We start from the raw sequence: 20,607 nt of genomic DNA, 5'->3' as shown, positions 1-20,607 counted from the left end.
GTGTGTGTGTGTGTGTGTGTGTGTGTGCATGTGTGTTTGTACTTCATCTGAGAAATATCTACTTCATATGCACCTGTGTTTTAATTGGGTCTTTAAATTTGTGTGGTTTAACTTTTTTAAACCCTTTATATATTCTAGATGTTAGTCTTCTGCCTGAGGAGTAACTAGTAAACATGTGTTTCTCATTCTATGGCCTGTTTTGGTACTGTGGATTGAACTCAAAACCTTGTGCTTACCAAGTAGATGCTTAGCCACTGAGCTATCTTCCCAGCCTTGCTGGTGGTTTCTTTTGCTGTGTAAAAGCTTTTTAAATGACGTGATCCCAGTTTTTAATTATATTTCCTGTGTGATCAGCATTTTGTTCATAAAGTCTTTTCCTACATCTATATCTTGCAGTTTTACCTATTCTGTCTTTTAGCAGGTTGTTTAACATTTAGACCTTTGATTCATTTCAATCTTAGCTGAATGCATAATGAGAGATATGGATGGAAAGACAGGCATCACTTTTATTCAGCAGTTGCCATTTACTGGCTCTGTTTCAAGTATTTACAGGTATGGGCAATTCTCATTAACTGGGCTTCTTTAAAGTCACCACAAGGGTGGGCTGGGCAGATAGCTCAGTAGAATAAGTGCTTGCCTGGCAAGCAGAAGGGCCTGAGTTCAAACCCCTATTCCGCAAAAAAAAAAAAAAAAAAAAAAAAGTCACCACCAACACTGAATTTGGAAATACACCTTTTCTAGGGGAAATATAAGGGTTGGTTGTTAACAGCATCTGCCCTTGCATTATGTTTATAGCTAAAGACATTGTAATATATAAGTAAATACACAGTTGACGGCATCATCATTCATGTCTGAACCAACCTTCTAAACACATCTATCTTTCAACAAAGCATGCCACAGCTTTGTGCCAAGGAGCGCCCACAGCACTTCAGCACTGGGCCCAGGCCCTTTTTCAGCAGTGGACTCAACCAAAAGAGCACACAATGCAAAAACGTGGCACTAAATAGTTGTAAAAGAACACTTGTTCACAGCATAGCTGAAAGAAGACAGAGCCTCTTCATGTTCAGTATCCTTTTGGCAATTTAAAATGTTCACCCCATGCCTATGTCCCTGAATGACTTCCAAAGTGTTACATGTGCCCACAGATTTGACACGAGACATTTTAGTGAGTCAGTGCATTTGTAAATACAGAACCTGTGAATGACAGAGACTGACAACAGTATTATTTCACCTAACTCTCAAAACAGTTCTACAAGGTCAGAATGTCAATTTTTACATAGAAGAGAATGACTGAGAATTTAGGCTGATTTCCCCAAGACTTGCAACTATAAAAAGATGGAACCAGGATTCTAATCCAAGAATTCTCTCCAGAGCCTTGACTCTCAAACATTTATCATCTCCACAGAGGTTATATCTTAAACTTTGTTCAGTACTTGTCAGGAAACCAAGGTCAGCCCCTACAGCACAAGAAAACAGCACTTTGAAGTATTTTATATTTTCTAAGTAAATTTCTTATACTCTGGAACAGATTGAGCACATGAAAATGTCCTTTTTAATTTTAACTTTACTACTTGAGCTTTGGCACTTGCATATGTTTCAACCTCATGTATCCTTGGAAAACATTTCTTCCATTACTAGAGGTGTTGGTTTATTTCATTTTTATAGAATACTAAAGTTACTATATGTCAAAGGGCAAATTTTGAAAGAAATTATAAATGTATTGCTATTAGAGGAGTTGAGTAATGTTTTAAAGATTTAAATGTTTTTTAAAATTTTTATAATTTTGTCATGGCCTTGCTAAATTCCCCACACTGGTCTTTAACTTGGACTCCTCTTGCCTTTGTCTCCTGAGTAGCTGGGATTACAGGCATGTGCCACCACAATGAACTATTTGAGATTTTATCATCTGTTTTCTTACCTCTTAAAACACAGCAAGATAAAAAGTCACAGGTGAGAGCAAATAGACTAAATAATAGCTACTCTTGGAAGCGGGGATTCACACTTTCAATTTCTTTTTCTATTTTTTCCCATAATTTTATTGACAAATAGCAATGAGGCAGTTTCAAATCAAATTGGTAGGCCAGTTTCAACAATTAGCACACTGCATACTGTCTTCCTAGTGGTTGTTGCTGTACAAGATGTAGACATGACGTCCTATCTACAAACACTGTTACGTGTGGTGGTCCTCACACTTCAATTTCCTAGGCAGCAGATGAGCTGTACAGGCAAGACCCCGCACAAAACACCTCCTGCACGTTACTGCATTTCTGGACACAGCGTGTAAATGTTATTTTCTCTAAGTGAAACGCTATCTACTCTGAGGGCGTTTGCCCTCACGCCCAGGAGGCCAGGGAAAGTGCGGGGTGGCAGGCGGCGCTGCGAGGGTCTCTGGGGATCCCAGGGCGGCAGTCGGAGTCCCGCCGGCTCTCCCGTCGGAGTCCGCTGGAGGCCAGGCCTGCAGGGGAGCGGTCGCAGCCGAGGAGGCTGGACTGAGCGCTGCGTTCGTCTAGGCCCAGGACGCACCTGCGCAGACCCCGCGGACCCGGCGCGCCGGCGGGAGGGGCAAGCTCCGCGACTCACGCCTGTGCCGCAGAGCTCGCGGCGGGGAAAGAGGTGCGCGTGCGCGGACCGCCCCGGCTGCCTGCGGGAGCCCCGGATGCAGCGAGCCCGCACTTCCGGCTGGCGCGTCGGGGTGCAGGTTCCGGGTTTCCGGGTGGGTGCGCGCGGCCTACGGGCGACAGGACCGCGCTGCGGCCAGCTGGCAGGGCCATGGAGAAGCTGCGGCGGGTCCTGAGTGGCCAGGACGACGAGGAGCAGGGCCTGACGGCGCAGGTAAGGGCCGTGCGCCGGCTGCGGGCCCGCTCGCCCGCGGCAAGGCCAGCCTTCCGGAGGCTGGGGGCGCGCTCGGGGCTTCCCGGGGGTGCCGCCCCCTGAGGTCCACCCCCGGCCCGGTGGCGTCTGCTTCTGGGGAGTCCGCGGGGCCGTCAGCCCGTGTCCGAGGAGCCCGGGAGTCACGGCCTCGGGTGTGGCGTGCGGCGACGGAGGGCCGAGTGTGCGGGTCTCTGGGGTAGTAAGGAGCGGTCCCGGACCGGTGCAGTTAGTTTCCTGAGGCACTGAAGCCTGGTAAGAGTTCTTTAAAAAAAAACAGAAATCGTGAATTGTATCTGCTGTTGACCCTGAGACTTGACAAGAGTTACTTCCTCCGAGGGGGTTAAAAATAGGAGTGGAGCGGAACTGCATTGTGTTGTATTTGCTTGCTAGCATATTTTTACGTGCCTGACAGAAGCGGAACACTTGAAGCCGAACTGCATTACATACATGAGGATCTTTTGTATTTGTTCCCTTTCCTGTTCTGGTTTGCCTCCTCAATGTATTTATTAAGTATGTCTTGGGAGCAGAGCTCTGGGCTAGTCTCTGAGGGTACAGGGTCTGTAAGGTAAGTATGTAACTGCTCTCAGTGAGTTCTATAAATCGTAGTAATGTAAAAAGCTGCTAGACCAGCGGTGGTGACCCAGAGCTCGGACTGAAACCCAAAACCCACTTACTTATCACAGAGTGCCAGCACTTCAATTAAAGCCAAATACTGAAGTTTTAGTTTAGGAAAAACAACTCAAGCATGTCTTCGTCTTACACAGTAACAGAGCTTTCAATTATACAGTTTTTTGATGAAAGGTAAAGTTTGTATTCCGTGTGCCTCCGTCATTTGATGCTCGGCCGCTGGCGTGATGTTGGGGTGACTGGACTCGGTGTCCGCTGTGGCACACCTGCCGCAAGCTCACAGTTCCATCAGCATTGGCAGTAAGGCAGTGTATAGTTAACTCAACTCATTGGAAAGTTTTTGAATTGCTCTACTTTTTGTGCTCCACTTTATTTATGTATTTATTTTTTTGGCTAGCTCAGGCTGCCTTAAGGGCGGGTCTGGTGAGGCTTGTGGAGCTGGGGATCAAACTTTGGTCCCCAGTGCCTGCCTGACTGAGTTTGCCCAAGCAGGAGCTTTAAACAACTGAGCTAACTTGCAAGTCACCAGTGCTCCACTTTATGCTCCACATTTTTGCTGTACAATACAGTAGTGGTACCCACTGACCACTTCAATGCATTTTAAATTTTAGTTCCTTTACTCACATGTTGCCTCCTTTCCCGTGTTCAGTAGGCACACATGCTCAGTGGCTTCTACACGGAGGGTGACATGTAGAACGTTTCCACTGTGGGAAGGTCTGCTGGACAGTGCTGTTCTAAACTTTAGAGATAGGAAGATGATACTCTGCCTTCTCTTTTTTTTTTTAATTTTTATTCATTTATTTATTTTTTTGTCCTGACAGAGGTGAATACTCTATTGGCATCTAAATACTATAAGTGTTTGAATTCAACTAAACATCTAATACTGTCTATCAGTCTATAATATTAGTGGGTTATCCTCAGAAGTTATTGACTTGAGCCTTTTATAGCTCATCGTATTAATATGGATTTACTTTATATACCTCATTTTTATACTTTTCTGCTGGATGGTTAAGACCAAGATATATATAGCAAGACCTATATACCCAGCATTGTAACTTTGTATCTGATAAGGTCAGCCAAGTACTCTCAGGATTTATCCAGTAGCCCTGTACCACCTTTTGTACATTCTTTTGTCAGTGTCTGACCTGAGGATGAGTCACGGCCATTGCTTGACCAGTTTGCTCTCTGTGAAAGCTTGAGAAAATGTTTTTACTCTCCATGTGATTCTCCCCAGGCTCACTTTAAATCCTCGAACACATTTCTCTGTGACTCTGCCTTCTCTTGAATCTGATGTATAAAGAGGAGAAAGCTACATAGACAAGTAATGGATCAAAAGCCAGGCTAGTGTTGCCAAAAGCTGTGTATTTGTAGAGAATTGAGCAAATCTTTAGATTCCCATAAATGAATTGGGCACTGTTGAAGGTGTTGTGTTACATAACAAGTGTCCAACACAGTGCCTTCCCTACTTGGAGGTTAACATTTAGTTGAGAAGACAGTTAATAAGCAAATAAGTATAAGTATAAAATGTGTCACTTGTGCTATAGAAAAAATTAAAGTGGGTGGAGGAGCTTGATATTGTCATTTTATGTAATGCCTCCCAGTTAGGATGACATCTGAGCATGGAACTGAAGGGCTTCTGGGGGATCAAGACAAGTTCTGAAGAAGAGCCTAGCAAACACAGCATGCAGCTGATGGCAGAGCCCTGAGAACAGAGTGTCATCAGTGTGTCCCAGGCCAGTACAGAGGCCAGGGTGGCTGAAGCAGAGGGTGAGAAGAGGGCCAAGTGTAGGAGACAGGCAGGCAGGAAGTGGGATTCCCAGTCCTGTTGTGGATTGTACGTTTTAACTTTTATTGGTAATGGGTCGGGCTGCCTCTAGTTTTTAAGCAGAGTAGTAAATGTGACTGACAGATTCGAAAGTCTTGATTCACTCTGGAGGACCACATGTAAGGAAAAGTTAGGAGAGCCCAGAGGCTGGTCAGGAGATGAGGACAGTAGTACTAAGACATGACTCATTTTGGGGGGCCAGAATCAGTGGTAGAAGTAATAGTGTTTTAAAAACAGGCAGGCAGGTTCTGAAAATGGCTTGTGCATAGAGCCATGTGTTAGTTTGAAAGATTGGATATGTGAAAGCCAGAGGAACTCAGGCTGCCACTTGTGTTTGACCTGAGCAGCTGGAATGACAGAGGCTTCTTTATCTGAAATATGTAAAGGGCAGGTTCGAGGAGAAAAATCACTTTAGTCTGCAGTGTCAGGAAGGTAGTTGGATGTATAATTTTGGAGTCTATGACAGGGAAGATTAGCTCACTAAAGGGTTGTGTGTGAGCAGAAAAGAGATAAGACCCAAACCTCTGCAGGCCTCCAGAATGTGAGTTAGAATGAGCAGGAGTGATAAAGAGGGCTGAAAGGAGTGGCATTTGGGGACGGAGAATCAAGTACAAAGGTTGCTCTAGGAAGCAAGGGATGTGGGTTTTTTTTCTTCCAGTTTTTAAAATTTATTTATTTATTGACAGGGTCTTGCTGTGTAGCCTAGGCTGGCCTTGAATTCACAGCAGTCTTCTCACCTCAGCCTCCCAAGTGCTGGGATTACAGGCATGTGCCACTAACATAGGGGAAAGAAACACCCAACCTGCTAGATGTCTGGTATGAGTTTGTGTTCTCTACGTCAAAGGGTGAATTTTAGGAACAGTGGAGGTTAAGAACAGAAGATATTTATTGGAGGAAAGAAAGCTATCTGAGAAAGACAGACAGAAGGGGTCCCAAGTGGGTTGCCAGGGATCCTGTCTTTTCTAGGGATTTTTTTTTTTTTTTTTTTTTTTTTTTTTTGAAACGGGGGTCTCTTTATACAGTTTAGGCTAACCTTGAGCTTACTTTGTAGCCAAGGCTTGAACTCACAACCATCCTCCTGCTTCAGCCTCCCAAGTGTTGGGATTATAGGCATGTGTCACAATGCCCAGCTTCTAGGAATTTTTATAGAGCAAATCCCTGACATGAAATGGGTCCAAGGTAGGCAGAATGGAAAATTGCAAGCTGGGCATGAGATAGGACAAGACTGTGGTCAACCAGTAAGATTATGCTTGCTCAGGTAAAATTGTTTAAATTAGTATCAAATGAAGAAGCAAGTGGAGGAGCAAGCAAGCATGAAAAATACAAAACCGGGCTTTTCCTGAAGAGGGTTAGATAAATGATTCTTTCTGACTTTCTCAAGGTGCTAGATATCTATTTAGAATATCAATCCCTGGTGCTTATCCTTGGGAGGTTTATGGGTGTATTGTTTTATCTTCTGTTTTGAGGTCTGGCCCATAGTTAAGGTATTTCCCACAGTTGCAAGGTATCTCTTTTGCACTGGCTCCTTTGAAGGCCCAGCCCTATTTGCCTGTATTTTATCTAACTTAGTTGCCTATAACACCATTGTACCTGGCTGAGGAAAGAGTGTTAGAAGGAGGTGTTAAGTGCTGTGATAGTTCTCCTAAATTGAAAATTAGGATAAAAGTCATGGGTCACTTGTGTGAGAACAGTTTTGGTAGCTAGATAAGGATGAAAGCCTGATCGAAGTGGCTCAGCAGTGAACCAACAGAAAACAGAGATAGTGAATGCAGTATCCCTGTGGTTTTTGCTGTAAAACAAAGAAGTGGGTTTGGTAATCAGAGGATGAAGTAGAATCAGGGATATTTTACTCTTAAAGTTAGAAAGTACTAGATGGGAGGAAGGAATATATACACATACATCTGAGATAGCTAAGGGAATTGTACTGATTTCTTTAGTTCATAGTTCATTGAAAGAAATAGTACTTATATTGTTTGATCAATCTTACATGCCTATATCTGGTAATTAAGCAACTACTTTGAGGATAACAGTATGCAGCGTAATAACCACTGTTAATTTCCTTTTATCTTGTTTTGAAATTCTGTACCAATACTTCTGTATTATTGTTCTTTTTTATTCTTATTGTCTTTAAAATAAAAAAGAGAGAGAAAGTACTAGATGGAAAAAGTCCAGAAAGGGGGAAAATGATAATCTCAGGCAAGAGATGCTGACCAGGAGTGGTTGAGAAGGGTTGGCCTGGAAGAGGCACAGATGCAGATGCTGTGGCTGTGGTCATCTGAACTGTTACCGCTAAAATAAAAAAAAAAAAGTTTATTTTTTCAAGTTTGGAGGAGGTGGATTTTGAAAGTTCAAAGAGGTGTGAGGTGATTAACAGAGTAGGAAAGTAGGAGATAGATATCCTAGTAGGATAGTAGGAGATTGGTACTTGTCAGAGTACCAGCCCACCATGCTTTGGGAGGCTGAAGCAGGAGGATGGTTGTGAGTTGAAGCCTGGGCTACAAAGTAAGCTCAAAGTTAGTGGTCTTGAATTTAAAGTGAGAACCAGCATAGTTCCAGTTTTCTCTCCAGCCAGGAGTGCATGGTGGAGTTTAGATTTTATCTGACAAATACATCAGGAAAACAGGGCAAAGTTGAGAGTAATCATAGGAGAAGTGGAGAGAATGGGCATGAGGGAATGGTGAGAAAGTGATAGAATTCCTGGGTGAGGTGAGATCCTTGAACTTGAGGTCACAGAGACTATGGACATTACAAGTGTGCTTGTTTTGTTTGTCCATTTGGTTGGGTGTGGTTTTTTTGTTTGTTTGTTTGTTTTTAAACAAAACAAAACAGGATCTCACTATGTAGTTTAGGCTAGCCTTGAACTCACTATGTAGCCCAGGCTGATTTCAAACTCATATCCATCTTCCTGCCTCACATTGCAAGTGCTGGGATTATAGGTTTGTGTCAGTACTACTGGCAGTGTGCTTGTCATTAATAGATATGGGGTTCAGTGACTGCAGTAATGTGAAGGATTGGATAATTGAGGATAAGATGCTAAGGAATTGAGAGTCTAGAGATTCGAAAGGATTGCTTACTTTAGTGGTGAAGCCATTAAGGACCAGGATGTGGTGGACAGACAGTAGTAACCCCTGATGGATGAGAAATGTGACCCAGGAGGGAGTTAATACCACAGTGAAGAAGGGGAGTAGGGGCACCCTGTCAATGGAAACTTGAAAGCAGGTGTCTCTAGAGAAGAGGAAGGGGCAGGAGAGGCATCGTAGAGGGGAAGACACCTGTCTCAGTGGTGAGGGTGTGTGGAGAGAACATAGGCCCCAGAGGCGGTATGGACAGAACCAAAAATGAGAATCAGCGTAGTGGGGGTGACCAGAGGAAGGTGAGGACATCCAGAGTATCATGAGATGCTTGGGGTGGTTGGGAGATGAGCACAGGCCTTGAGAGGGGTGAGGATATCCTGAGTGTTCAGTTTCTTGTACAGCTGGAGCTAAGCAGAATAGAAGACACAGTGGAAGAAGCCTGGGATGGAAAGGACATAGGCTGGCTATGGAGCTGGCCTAGGCAGTGAGGGTTGTGGGACCTCCTGAAACCTAGGGTGCTCTATCCTGCTGCTTAGGGGGCTTGGGCCTAGGAAGAGGCAAAGTAGCCAGAGTCTGCTCTCCTTAGGAAATATCTGGAAAGAACTTAGGGGGATCATCCCATTGTGTTTCTCTGCTGGCTGTAGCTTTAAATACATATTTTAGTCTGTTTGGGCTTTTATAATGACATTCCTTAGACCAAGTGACTTATAAGTAACAAATTTATTTCTTATCGTTCTAGAATCTAGAAATGTAAGATCAGGGTACCAGCAGATTCCATGTTTGGCGAGGACTGCTTTTTGGTTCCTAGATGGTACTTTCTTACTGTGTCCTCATGTGGCACAGGGGTAAGAGCTATGTGGACTGAGGCCTCTGTGGAAAGAGCACCAGTCATAGACCTCAGAGCTTTGTTCTACAACCTGATCATCTCCCAAAGTCCCTACTTCCTAATACCATCACCCTGCGGGTTAGGATTTTATTCCATGAATTAGAGGCACATATTCAGATCATAGCACAAAGCTTGAGACAAGTCATTTGCTTGTAGATTGATTATTCCATATATACAGGTGTCACAATATTTTACCTTAAAGTATTTGTCAGAGTGTTTTAAAGTTCATTATGTGGAAGTTGGTAATGGGAGGAAAATACCTGCTATTAATTAATACAAATTTAAACCCTGGCTGACGTTGTCACAAGACTGTTAGTACCTACTGTGACATTATAAAATACATACTTGTTCTTCATCCTGGTTCTTAGCATAGAGCTCCAAAAATCCTTGGAATCTCTGAATTAGGTATGTGTTTTTGTATGTTAGTGAGTTGGCTAGTGGCTGACTGCCTCTGGTGGCTTTAGGATGGGGGCTGATCCCCAGAAAGACCTAGGTAGGATTCGAAGATTAAGCCCTTTAATCTTGTCTCCCAACTCTAAGAGAGTAGAGGGGCTGAAGGTTAATTTGATCCCATGGCTAGTGATTCAATTATGCTTATGTAATGAATCTTCCATTAACACTCCCCCCCCCCCAAAGGAGAGGGTTTGAAGAGATTTGGAAGAACTTCCTGGAGAGTCCAAGCCCAGAAAATCAGTGGAAGCTTTAGCCCCAAAACTTGGCCCTATCTGTCTCTTTGTCTGTGTCTTTTGTAACATCTTTGTAAGCCAGTGAATGTGTTTCCGAGTTCTGTGAGCCACTCTTAACAGATTCTGACAGGGTCCATATGGTTTTTCTTGGAAACACAGGGAAAACTACCTGAAGCCTCACCTTCTGGTGTCTTATGTTGTTTCCACGTGTGTGGCATCAGAACTAACTTGGATCAGAGTGTGTCTGGATGTTTCTGTGGCTGTAGTCCTACTTGCATGGTGTGTAGTTTCAGGATTGAGTGTGATTTGGATCTTCTGTCTTGCCTGCTGTTTCCCTTCACTTCTCATCTGGTGGTTGAGCAACCATTTAACACATTCATGTTGGAGCTGTAATTCAAATGTCTTGTTGTTGGCAGCTTGAACCTCTGGTGGTACATATGTGACTATCCCATTGGGTGAGTTTTTATTAATTTTATTAGCAAAAAGACAGTAAAAGTGATTAAATTCATTCAAGCTGCCTAGTGGGAGTCATGGATGTACCTACCACCAGTGGTTCAAGCCAGCAGGGACACATTAAGAGATGAGGATAGCAGGACAAGGGGAGGCTTGAAAAGGAGGATTATCTTTCCAGGGAGAAGGAGCCAAGGCTATAGAGGGACAAAGAACAAGACAGTGCTGCAGGAACAAATTGCAAAGAGTGCTGTCCAAATGGAAAGGCGGCTCACATCTCAACAAAAGCACCTTGTGACTGAAAGCCAGGAAAGGGTCTTTTATGTCTGCAGTCTTCAGTCAGGTAAGGGATGAAGCTAAAGTTGCAACCTCTGGCCACCTCAGACATAACCCAAGAAAGGAGGCACAAACTATGTGAAGGTGCAAGGGCAGGCTGAAGCCAGCTGAATGCTAAAGCCTGGACTGCAGGGATATGAATGGGTAGCCTTGGCTATTGTTTATGGTCAGGCTGAGCATTTACCCAGTACTATATAGTCTGAATGTTGACCCCCAACCTCCAGGTCAGATTTTGAATCCTGATTTCTAGGGTGAGAGTATTAAGAGGTAAGGCCTTTGAAGAATGATTAGGAACACAACTTGTGCCCTTATAAAAGAGGCCCTTAGCTCCCATGAGTGAAGCCAGCAGCAAATGCTGTCTGACAGCTGCTTAAATCTACAGAAACCTTGATTTTGATTGTGCAGCATCAACAGCAGTGAGAATAAATTTCTATTGCTTATTAGCTGCCTTGTTATGGTGTTTTAGTGAGAGTAACCAGCACATAGGTTTTCAGTCAGGAGATGGACCTCTTAGCCAGCCTTAGTCTACGGCCATACCACCCTGAGCACGCCCGATCTCGTCTTACCCAGCCTTAGAGAAGCCCATAAGAGTATGTTAGTTAAATGAGTTAATAAAGGAATTAATCAAGAATGAGTGTGTGGAGGCTGAATGGGGACAAGTGAGATCTTTGTTAGGGTAGAAGAGGCTTACCATATGTAAAAGTAGATGGTCATGGTCACAGAAGATAGTTCTCTAACAGAGGAAAAATCTGATAATGTAAATTACTGAAGGAGCTCTGTGTGGTAGGGCCTAGTGCAGGTGGGCAGGTAGATCAGAGCTCATAGGTGGAGTAGCCCCACCCTGAGAACCAGAATGAAGAACAGGCATGGCTGCTTCTCTAGGTGAATGTGGTGGTTTGGTCATAGCAGGTGGTAAGGGATTCCCACTGAGATGTGAAATATTGGGGAAGGGATCCAAGGCTTGATATTTAGTCAGTGGTTAGAAAACAGGTTGACTTTTTTAAAAGAAAAAAAGAAATACCAAATATTAGAGGCCAGGCAGAGATTCCCAGGTTTACTGAAGTTGGTGACACTTATCAATGCTCCAGTGCTGTCCTGGGACAGTCCCTAAGCACTGCGTAGCTGAGGGACTGCTCAGAGCAGAGAAAGGATGGTTTGCCTTACCATGGGAATTTGTCAGATTGTTGCAGGAAAAAGGAATTTTGGATGTTTTATCAAAGCTGTGTACCATGGGGGCCAGGGAGATGGCTCAGTGGAATAAGTGCTTCCCTGGCAAGTGCAAGGTCCTGAGTTCAATCCCCGGTTCTGGGGGGCGGGGGAAGCTGTGTACCATATATTTTCCACTGAGAAAGAGGAAAAAGGCCATAGGTTAGAGAAAGAGGCTCAGTAAAGCAGCAGTCAGGTCACAGTTGATGAATCAATCAGCTTGTTGCTGGGAGGAGATTGGAATTGTTGAGCAAGAACTTAGGTTTTAGGTATGGATGCATCTCAGGTGGTAAGAGAGCCTTGGGTATGACCTTTGGGGATTTGGGACGAGGAACAGAGAGGCCAGGCTATCCTATTGGATGTGGTGAACTTGGGTAGGACCTGTGATCAGGAGTCCTGAGTGAGAGAGAATAACAGAGAGCAGGTGACTGAGGAGGAAGGTACTGTTGAGCATGTGAACCCCCACCCCACCCCAAGCAAGTTGGGCAGCAGTCTGTGCTCCTGGAATTGTTATGGCTTATGCTTATTTGCCTACAGTTCTTTGTGTTGTTATACATCATTGTTACTTAGAAAGGGATAGATGGTGACAGTTTTTTGAGAAGGATAAATTGACAGTGTTAATGTGCATGTATTTTCTTCTAGGGCTAAATGTTAAGAGATCAGCACATTGGTGGGGGTTATTCCTTATGTTTGTTGAAAAGGAAAGTAGCCCAGAAATGCTTATGCAAAGCAGAACTGTTGGTTAGGCAAAAGGGAGTCTTTTGTCTCCTACCTGGAAAATGTAGAGGTTTGCTTACATGTTGAAACATTACACAGTTAAGAGTTGGGAAACCTGATTTGTTTTTGTAACTGGGACACAAGTCATTTGCTTGTGGAATAATTAGTCCAAATTTACAAATGAGAATTAGGCTACATTTTTAAAGATTGTCACACAGAAGATTGGAATAAGAGGAAAAAGTGATTACTGTACAGATAACCATCCTCTTGTTACTGAGTGGAAAATAATTTGGCCATTAAAAATGATCTATCCATTGAATTTAGGAATAATGTGATTTAAAATCATGAAGAAAAATAAAATAATTCATTTTCCATTTCTCCATTAGTTTTCATGTGATTTCGGACTCATATTAACCTTTAGAAATCATGATTTGCATACTGTTTGCATTTCTTAAAACGATAAATAGAAATTGTATATATTTACCTGTATATCAGGATATTTTTATATACACATACATACATTGTGGAATGGCAAAATTAAGCTAATATTTCTATTTTTTAGTGACTCATTAGATTCTTTACTAAGTAAGGGACAGTCTTTAGGATTCTTTTTTTTTTTTTTTTGCTTTGTTAAAATGTATCCGATATATTTTTCCTGATCAGAGATAATGAAAATTAGATGTTTTTATGATTAAATTCATTTATCTAACGAAGTGATCAGTGCTACTATAAACATGTGATATTACTGGAAATGACACCTGAAGTTAAAGCAAATTTTTTAAAAGTTTAAGATATGCTAAATTGACAGAATACTTAGTTATTTTATTTGTTTTTCATGCTGCACAAGGATTCTGAGGTTATCTGCTGAGGTAAGGAGTGTAACCAAAGGTATTGTGAGCTGCTTAATATAAATTTCCTGCCTTTGTTTCATGATTTTCAAAAACACAAATAGGCAGTCTTACTTTTAAATATTGTCTTAGTTACTCTGTTAGGACAAAACATCCAGCACCCACAACTTAAGGGAGGGGAGGTTTATTTTGGCTCTCTGTGGCAGTTCACGGCCAGCTAGGTAAAGGCATTCAGGAGTGAAAGTCCAGGGAGGAGCTAGGGAGCCCAGTGGCCCACCCCCTCCCACCAGGACCCACCTCCCTAACAATACACTCAGCCCCTTACCTCATCAGAGGATTCATCCCACCAAGAAGTGCAGTGCCCCCACAGTTGATGCTTCAGAAGTCCCACCTCTGAGGACATGAGAGTTTTAGGGGACATTCTAGATCCAAGCCATGGGTGTGTATGGTAGTATAAGTTAGACATTTAAATTTTAATAGCATGCTTGCTCATCACTGTATGCTGGATTATCATTCTGTTCACTCAATACATAGTAATTTTACATTTTCCTGTATAATTTGGGTGGAATTTGCATGGCTCATAATAATGTGTTTCTTTTGAGACGGAGCATCACTTTGCAGTTCTTTACTATGTAGTTTATGCTGGTCTTGAACTCATGGCAATCCTCTTGCCTCAGCCTCCTGAGTGCTGGGATTACAAGTATGTGCCACTGCACCAGCCAAATAATGTTTTGTGTTTTATTTTTCTTTTTGAATAATTTTTTTTTTTTTTGGGGGGGGGACTCAGAACTCAGGCTCTTGCGCTTGCCGGGGAAGCGCTTATTCCACTGAGCCATCTCCCTGGCCCCCTCAAATAATGGTTTTAACAGTTTATTTTTTCAGTGGTTGAGGAGGTCCTAGTGCAGTTGTGAACTGGCTTTAAATGAATTTTGTCTTGTCTTTTTTGTTTTTGTTTTGGGGATATTTTGTTTGTTTGTTTGAGTATTAAACTCAGGACCATCACACTGCACTATATTCTCAGCCCTTTATTTTTTATTTTTATTTTGAGACAGGTTCTTACCAAGTCCCAAATTGTCCAAGCTTGCACTGGTAATCTTCCTATCTCAGTGTCCCAGTGTGAGCCTCCACACCCACTTTTAATGTTTTTATAATGAAAGGCATTAATTGTACTATGTGGATACGGTGCTGCAGGACCCCTGCCCAGACTCCTTTCTTAGTGGTGCAGCTTCCTGCCCTGCTGTTCCCCTGCAGGCTGCAGTCACTCCCGCTGCACCCCAGCTATAGCCAGTAGTCGCTGAAGACCTGAGGCAGGTCTTCCCCTGCACTTATCTCCCTGCAGGCCTGCCCCAGCAGGTAAAGCAGTTGGAACCACATTTTTGCTTAGCACCGTTCTCTTCCTTGTCCAGCTGCTTATACTTCAGATAATTCTACCGAGAGAGCTTTGTGCATCTCAGGCTCTGCAGCTCATAGCATTTTAAGAGGATAAAGGTGATTCTTGTGTGTTTCCACCCAACTCCAGCAGTTACCAGCATGTTGCCTGCCTTATTCACCTGTTCCCTATTTTTTCATTCTTCATGTGTCTCTTACATTATGCCATTTATCCTGATCTATGTGCATCTATGTCTAGAACAGAAACATCACTTTGTGAAACATCAGCAATACTATTATCAAACTTAGTGAAATTCCCAGTGTCTTTGATAAAATACCCTGATCCTAATTACTCTTACAACCTCAGTGTGGTGCTGCGATGTACAAATAAACACTTAAGTGTACATGTTGAAACTCTGCCTTATTTAATGTATAGAGACAAATTAGCACATGGTAATTTCCTTCTAAATTGACCCTCTCTTCCTAAGGTCCTGGATGCTTCATCTCTTAGTTTCAACACCAGATTGAAGTGGTTTGTCATATGCTTCGTGGCTGGCATTTTCTTTTCTATCCTTGTGAGTAGACGGCTTAATACTTTTTGTGTTAAGATAGTAATCCCATCTAGTATCAAAAGTAGTCTTCTTCACCTAAATGCTGGTTAGACTGTTTTTTTTATTATTTATTTATTTTTATTTATTACATTTATTTATTTTGTGTGTGTGTGTGTGTGTGTGTGTGGCCAGCTCAGCCCACCAGGGGGCGGGGCTGGCTGGCATGTGGTGCTGGGGGATCGAACCGCGGTCCCTGTGCTTTGCCAAGCTTGTTTCAAGTAGGTGCTTTAGACCACTGAGCCATCTCTCCAGCCCTGTTTTGATGGAACATACTAGTCATCTGAAATAAAGGATTAGAAATCAGTAAAAAGATGTAGAGAGGGGCTAGGGAGGTAGCTCAGTTGAATAAGCGCTTGCCTGAGTTCGATTCCCAGTTCTGCCAAAAAAAAAAAAAAAGATGTAGAGAACATAGAGTTTCGCAAATTGTTGAATTGATTTTACTAAGGTAAAATCAATGTATCTTAAGAACTGGAGGGGCCGGGGAGATGGCTCAGTAGGATAAGTGCTTGACTGGCAAACGCAAGGATCTGAGTTCAATCCCCGGTTCTGCCAAAAAAAAAAAAAAAAGAAAGAAAAGAACTGGAGAGCCAATAATTTAGACATGTTTATTAATTTTTTAGCTAGCCATTTAAAATGAGTATTTTTAATAGAGGGAGATTTATTGACAGGTATAAGGTTAGTTGTGTTATGGCACATTTGTGTATACTTATACAGATAGAAGATTCAGATTGGTATGTAACACAGAAAAGTGTTTTAACTATGTAGAAACTATATACTAGCACATTTGCTTTGAACTCTTTATTATGTAATATTTATATTACTATTGCTGTAGTGCCAGATTTGTAGTTTCAGCCTTTAAGATCATGAAGTTATTTTTAACTAACTGTAATGCCTTAGGGTACCGGATTGCTGTGGCTTCCTGGTGGCATAAAGCTTTTTGCAGTGTTTTATACCCTTGGAAATCTTGCAGCATTAGCCAGGTACGTGTGTATGTTTGGCTTCTCAAAATGTAATTTTTGCTCTATCACATTTACCTTTCTAATATGTGCTTTGCTAGTATGGTGTTTCTATAGCTGCACATACTATAAATTCAGCCACAGCATTTGTGTTTATTCCATAAATGCTATGGACTCCTGACACATGTCACCTTCCATAACAGACAGCCCTAATGTGGAGAGCAGACAGCCTTTTGGGGACCATGTGCTACATGCCAGGTAGTCTTCTCAGTGCCTTATATTGGATACAGTAGGTTTATGAGCAAGGGCCTATCTCATTCCTGTGGGTTAGCTGGCTCTGCTCATGCAGAGGGTGAATCACCTGCCCACAGTGGTGGTCCTCAGAAGTCAACTGGTATGGAATTGTAGGCAGGCAGTGGGCTCCAGAGCCCAGGCTTGTTGGTGTTGCACCTGGTCCTTGCAGGCTTACAGATGGTTGAACAACAAGCCAGAAAAAGATGGGACTGTACTGATGTAATGCAGAGAATTAAAATGGTGATATGGCAGTGACTGAGTAGTTGTGTTGCTTGTGTACTGAGATCCTTTTTGAGACTTTTGCAGCATTTTTGGGTATGTAGATAGTCTTAGTCCATCTGTGCAGCTTTTAACAGTACCTCAGACTGAGTAGTTAATCAATTTAAAGCGGATATTTGCCTCTTACAATTCTGTAGGCTGGAAGTTAGAAATGAAGACTCGGGTTTTCTGGTGAGGGTTCTTCCTGCAGTGGGGAGAGTGGAGGACCAACTTCTAGAGATGCCTCATTCACAAGGCCCTGATTTCACTTAGAAGGCAGCAGTCCTGTAGCTGCCTCATGCATCCCCGTGGTCACCTCGTATGTGCATGCTGTCGCTTCAGCAGTGTGTTTGAACCATAGCATGTGATGCAGTGCCTTTTTAAACTTAGGGAAAATAAAGCACATCAGGGAGAGATTTTTATTAAATAAAGTCTTTTTTTTTTCAAGCAGTTTAGTTTTCGATAGCCAGAAAAATTAGCATGGCCATCTCAGATGTTTTTTGTTTTTAAATAGTACGTGCTTTTTAATGGGACCTGTGAAGCAGCTGAAGAAAATGTTTGAAACAACAAGATTGCTTGCAACAGTTATCATGCTTGTAAGTAAATAATACCAAGTTTTTAAAAACTTTTCCTTATAAAACTATTTTATGTATTATTTCATGAATGATTGCTCATAAGTATGTACATTATGTTCCTGTTGAATAAAATAATTGTATCCTCAAAGTCATATGATTACTTTGGATTATACTGTATTGCCTAAAATTATAGTGTGGTTAAAGTCTGCTTTCTGTGTATTCTATCTAACGTTGTAGATGAGTGTGTGTATATATAATGAAAATCAGAACTGTCAACCCTATAGATTGTTGGGTTGTCTATATTGTTTGAAGAATAAAAATAGAAGATACATTACTTTTGAGTTCATCTGAATGTTCTCAGGAAGAACTGGCATTATTTGTCATCTGGACGTTATACCTCCCTTGCTTACTTGACAAAGAATTCTAACAGTATGGCTTCTGTAACAATACTGTACTTTTTTTTTTCGTTTTTGCATTTTTAATTAAAAGTTACACACAGGAGGACTTTAATCCTGCATCTTCTCAATCGTTTCTTCCTTGTATTTGCCCTTTTCCTTTCCTACTTGGCGATACTTGGCTTTCCGTTCCAGGATCTTTTTGTGGTCTTTGTCCAGTTTTAGCCTGGTGATAACCACCTTACTGGGGTGAATGCCCACGTGGACAGTTGTGCCATTTGCCTTTTCTCGCTGCACCCGTTCAATGTAGATGACATACTTCTTCCTGTAAACCTGGACTACTTTGCCAATCTGTTGACCTTTATAGTGTCCTCGCACAACCTGAACTTCATCATCCTTTCGGATGGGCATAGAGCGAACATTGTATTTTTGTCTCAGCTCTTTGGAAAGAGGAGAAGACATAATTTTCCTGCGAATGTGGGAAGGCGCATTGAAATGCCTTTTACGGTTTTTGCTTTGGTCTGAAGTCACAAAAGGATTAAACTTCATTTTGGCCGCTGCAACTCCAGCAATGGCCGCAAAAGGGAAGAGAATACTGTACTTTTAAGTCACTCTTGTAGTGTATGTCCTACCTAAGACCAGCATTTGTTACTCTTAAGTGTTCTCTTTCTCTTCAGCCTGGCTGTGGGTGAAAGATAAATGCTTTATACTTGTAGCTAGATTTTTCCTTCATCATATATTTTGGGTTTTTCTGTGATTGTTGTTTTGTGTAGATGAGTGGAAGAATAACCCCTTGCTCAAATCATGCCTCTGGTTCCCATCTCACTTGTTTAGCATCTCTTAGAGACTTCTTTTGCTATAGAGCATTTGTAGTATTTAACCCCCTTCTCCCCAGTATTGGGGATTGAACCCAAGGCCCTCACACTGAGCTGTATCACCATCCCCAGGGATATAGCTCAGCGGTGTAAGTGCCTGCCTGGCAAGCACAAGGTCCTGATTTTGATCTGCAGTACCAAAAAAAAAAAAAAGACTGGCAGCCTTTAACACAGACTCCTGCTTCTCCTGTTCACCTTGTGTGACACAAGGTGGGGTGCTAGAGCTGCCCTCCCAGGGGCAGGAGGTAATACAGTCTTTATGAAAAATCTCTTGAATCATTAAGCAGAGCACAACTAAATTCACTATGTATTGGCATTTGTACTCGTGGTTGCTGTTGCTAGATATGAACAGAAGCAACCATAGAATAGCTTTTTGTCTCTAAACATTTGCCAGAAGTTCTTTCAGTTTACCTAACAGACTATTAGATGTTTCAGTCTGCCAAGTGTCTTAACTGTGTTTCTTATTGCTGAGGCAGAAATACTCAATGCCCAAAGTTAAAGGAGGAAAGGTTTAGTTGGCTCACAATTTATAGAGGTTTCAGTTCACAGTTGGCTAGCTTCAAAGCAGGACAGAGGGGAGCTGCAGAGGAGAAACAGTACATGACAGGCAAAGGCAGTACAGCAGCAAGCAGCAGGAGCCAGTTGAAGGATTCCTTCTGTCCCTTTCTATTGTGTCCAGGCCACCCGCCCTTACCATGGGCAGCACTCACACTCAGGGTGGGGCACCCTTAACTCCAGCAGCACATGCCCTAGATCCTGCCGCCTCTGAAAAACCTTGCCCATTAGGCTTTGGGGAGATAGCTGAATACGAGGCATGACACCAAGAGCAGTGTGCTTATGGACTTTTTTTTCCATTAACTTTACTGAAAATCAGTATATTATGTATCATATTAAAAATTGTAGACAAATACTGAAATGTGAAAGATATAAGATATAAACAATGATTTTCAGACTAATATTTCTGAAATGAATACATGGCATGAGATTAATAATTGCACATTGTAAATAAATTATTTACAAACTTAAATGAATATAACAATGAAAATTGTCCAAAATAAAAATGAAGAATTTACAGATCAGTCATATAATAGTTCACTGTGTCAAAATCATGTAATAGTTCATTCTGTGTCAAAATCAAGAAACTAGGGGCCGGGGAGATGGCTCAGTAGGATAAGCGCTTGACTGGCAAACGCAAAGATCTGAGTTCAATCCCCGGTTCCGAAAAAAAAAAAAAAAAAAATCAAGAAACTTACATTCATATAATTAGAATTCTCAAAGTAGAAAAAGGTGGGCAATAATTTTTTTTTTTTTTTGCAGAACTGGAAATTGAACTCAGGCCCTTGCGCTTGCCAGGGAAGCACTTATTCTACTGAGCCAACTCCCCAGTCACATAAATATTTAAAGATGTAAAATTTCTGAATTTAGTTGAACTTATAACACCACATTTTCAAGAAAAATAAACCTTTTTCACAAGAAATTTGAATAAAATCATATCCAGATACATAAAAATGAAATTGTCCAAAACTTATTGTAAGGAAGAAAAATCATTAAAGCATGTACATTAAAAATTAGCTATGAAAAAAAAAATTAGCTATGAAAGAATAAAATTAAATAGCATCTTATTTTACATTAGAAAGAAAAAAATTTAAAAAGACCAAGTGTGTAAGAAACTAATTAAACAACTGAAAGAAAGGAAAAAAACAGATCTGTGGGCTAGAGAGATGGCTCAGTGGTCTAAAGCACCTACTT

The 20,607-nt window shown here is 41.9% G+C and overlaps 2 protein-coding genes across 2 annotated transcripts in view; one reads left to right on the top strand and one right to left on the bottom strand.

The window, feature by feature from the left end:
* The first annotated feature begins 2,660 nt into the window (after positions 1-2,660).
* The window catches only part of Sft2d1 (SFT2 domain containing 1), a 26,768-nt gene continuing 8,821 nt past the window's right edge, over positions 2,661-20,607 (top strand). Inside the window, exons 1-4 of the mRNA XM_004646219.2 lie at positions 2,661-2,832; positions 15,383-15,469; positions 16,403-16,485; positions 17,528-17,609. Coding sequence (XP_004646276.1) covers positions 2,770-2,832; positions 15,383-15,469; positions 16,403-16,485; positions 17,528-17,609 — 315 coding nt within the window. The 5' untranslated portion in view covers positions 2,661-2,769. The remainder of the gene's footprint in view (positions 2,833-15,382; positions 15,470-16,402; positions 16,486-17,527; positions 17,610-20,607) is intronic.
* Positions 18,044-18,570, bottom strand: LOC101582688 (60S ribosomal protein L26-like). Its single transcript, XM_004646218.3, has one exon. It carries the CDS (start codon positions 18,530-18,532, stop codon positions 18,095-18,097), a length of 438 nt encoding a protein of 145 aa, XP_004646275.1. The 5' UTR covers positions 18,533-18,570; the 3' UTR covers positions 18,044-18,094.

Source organism: Octodon degus, unplaced genomic scaffold, assembly GCF_000260255.1.
Source record: "Octodon degus isolate 3935 unplaced genomic scaffold, OctDeg1.0 scaffold00261, whole genome shotgun sequence".
NCBI classification, from domain to species: domain Eukaryota; kingdom Metazoa; phylum Chordata; class Mammalia; order Rodentia; family Octodontidae; genus Octodon; species Octodon degus.
Note: the sequence above shows the minus strand (reverse complement) of the source record. Positions and strands in the feature narration are given on the sequence as shown.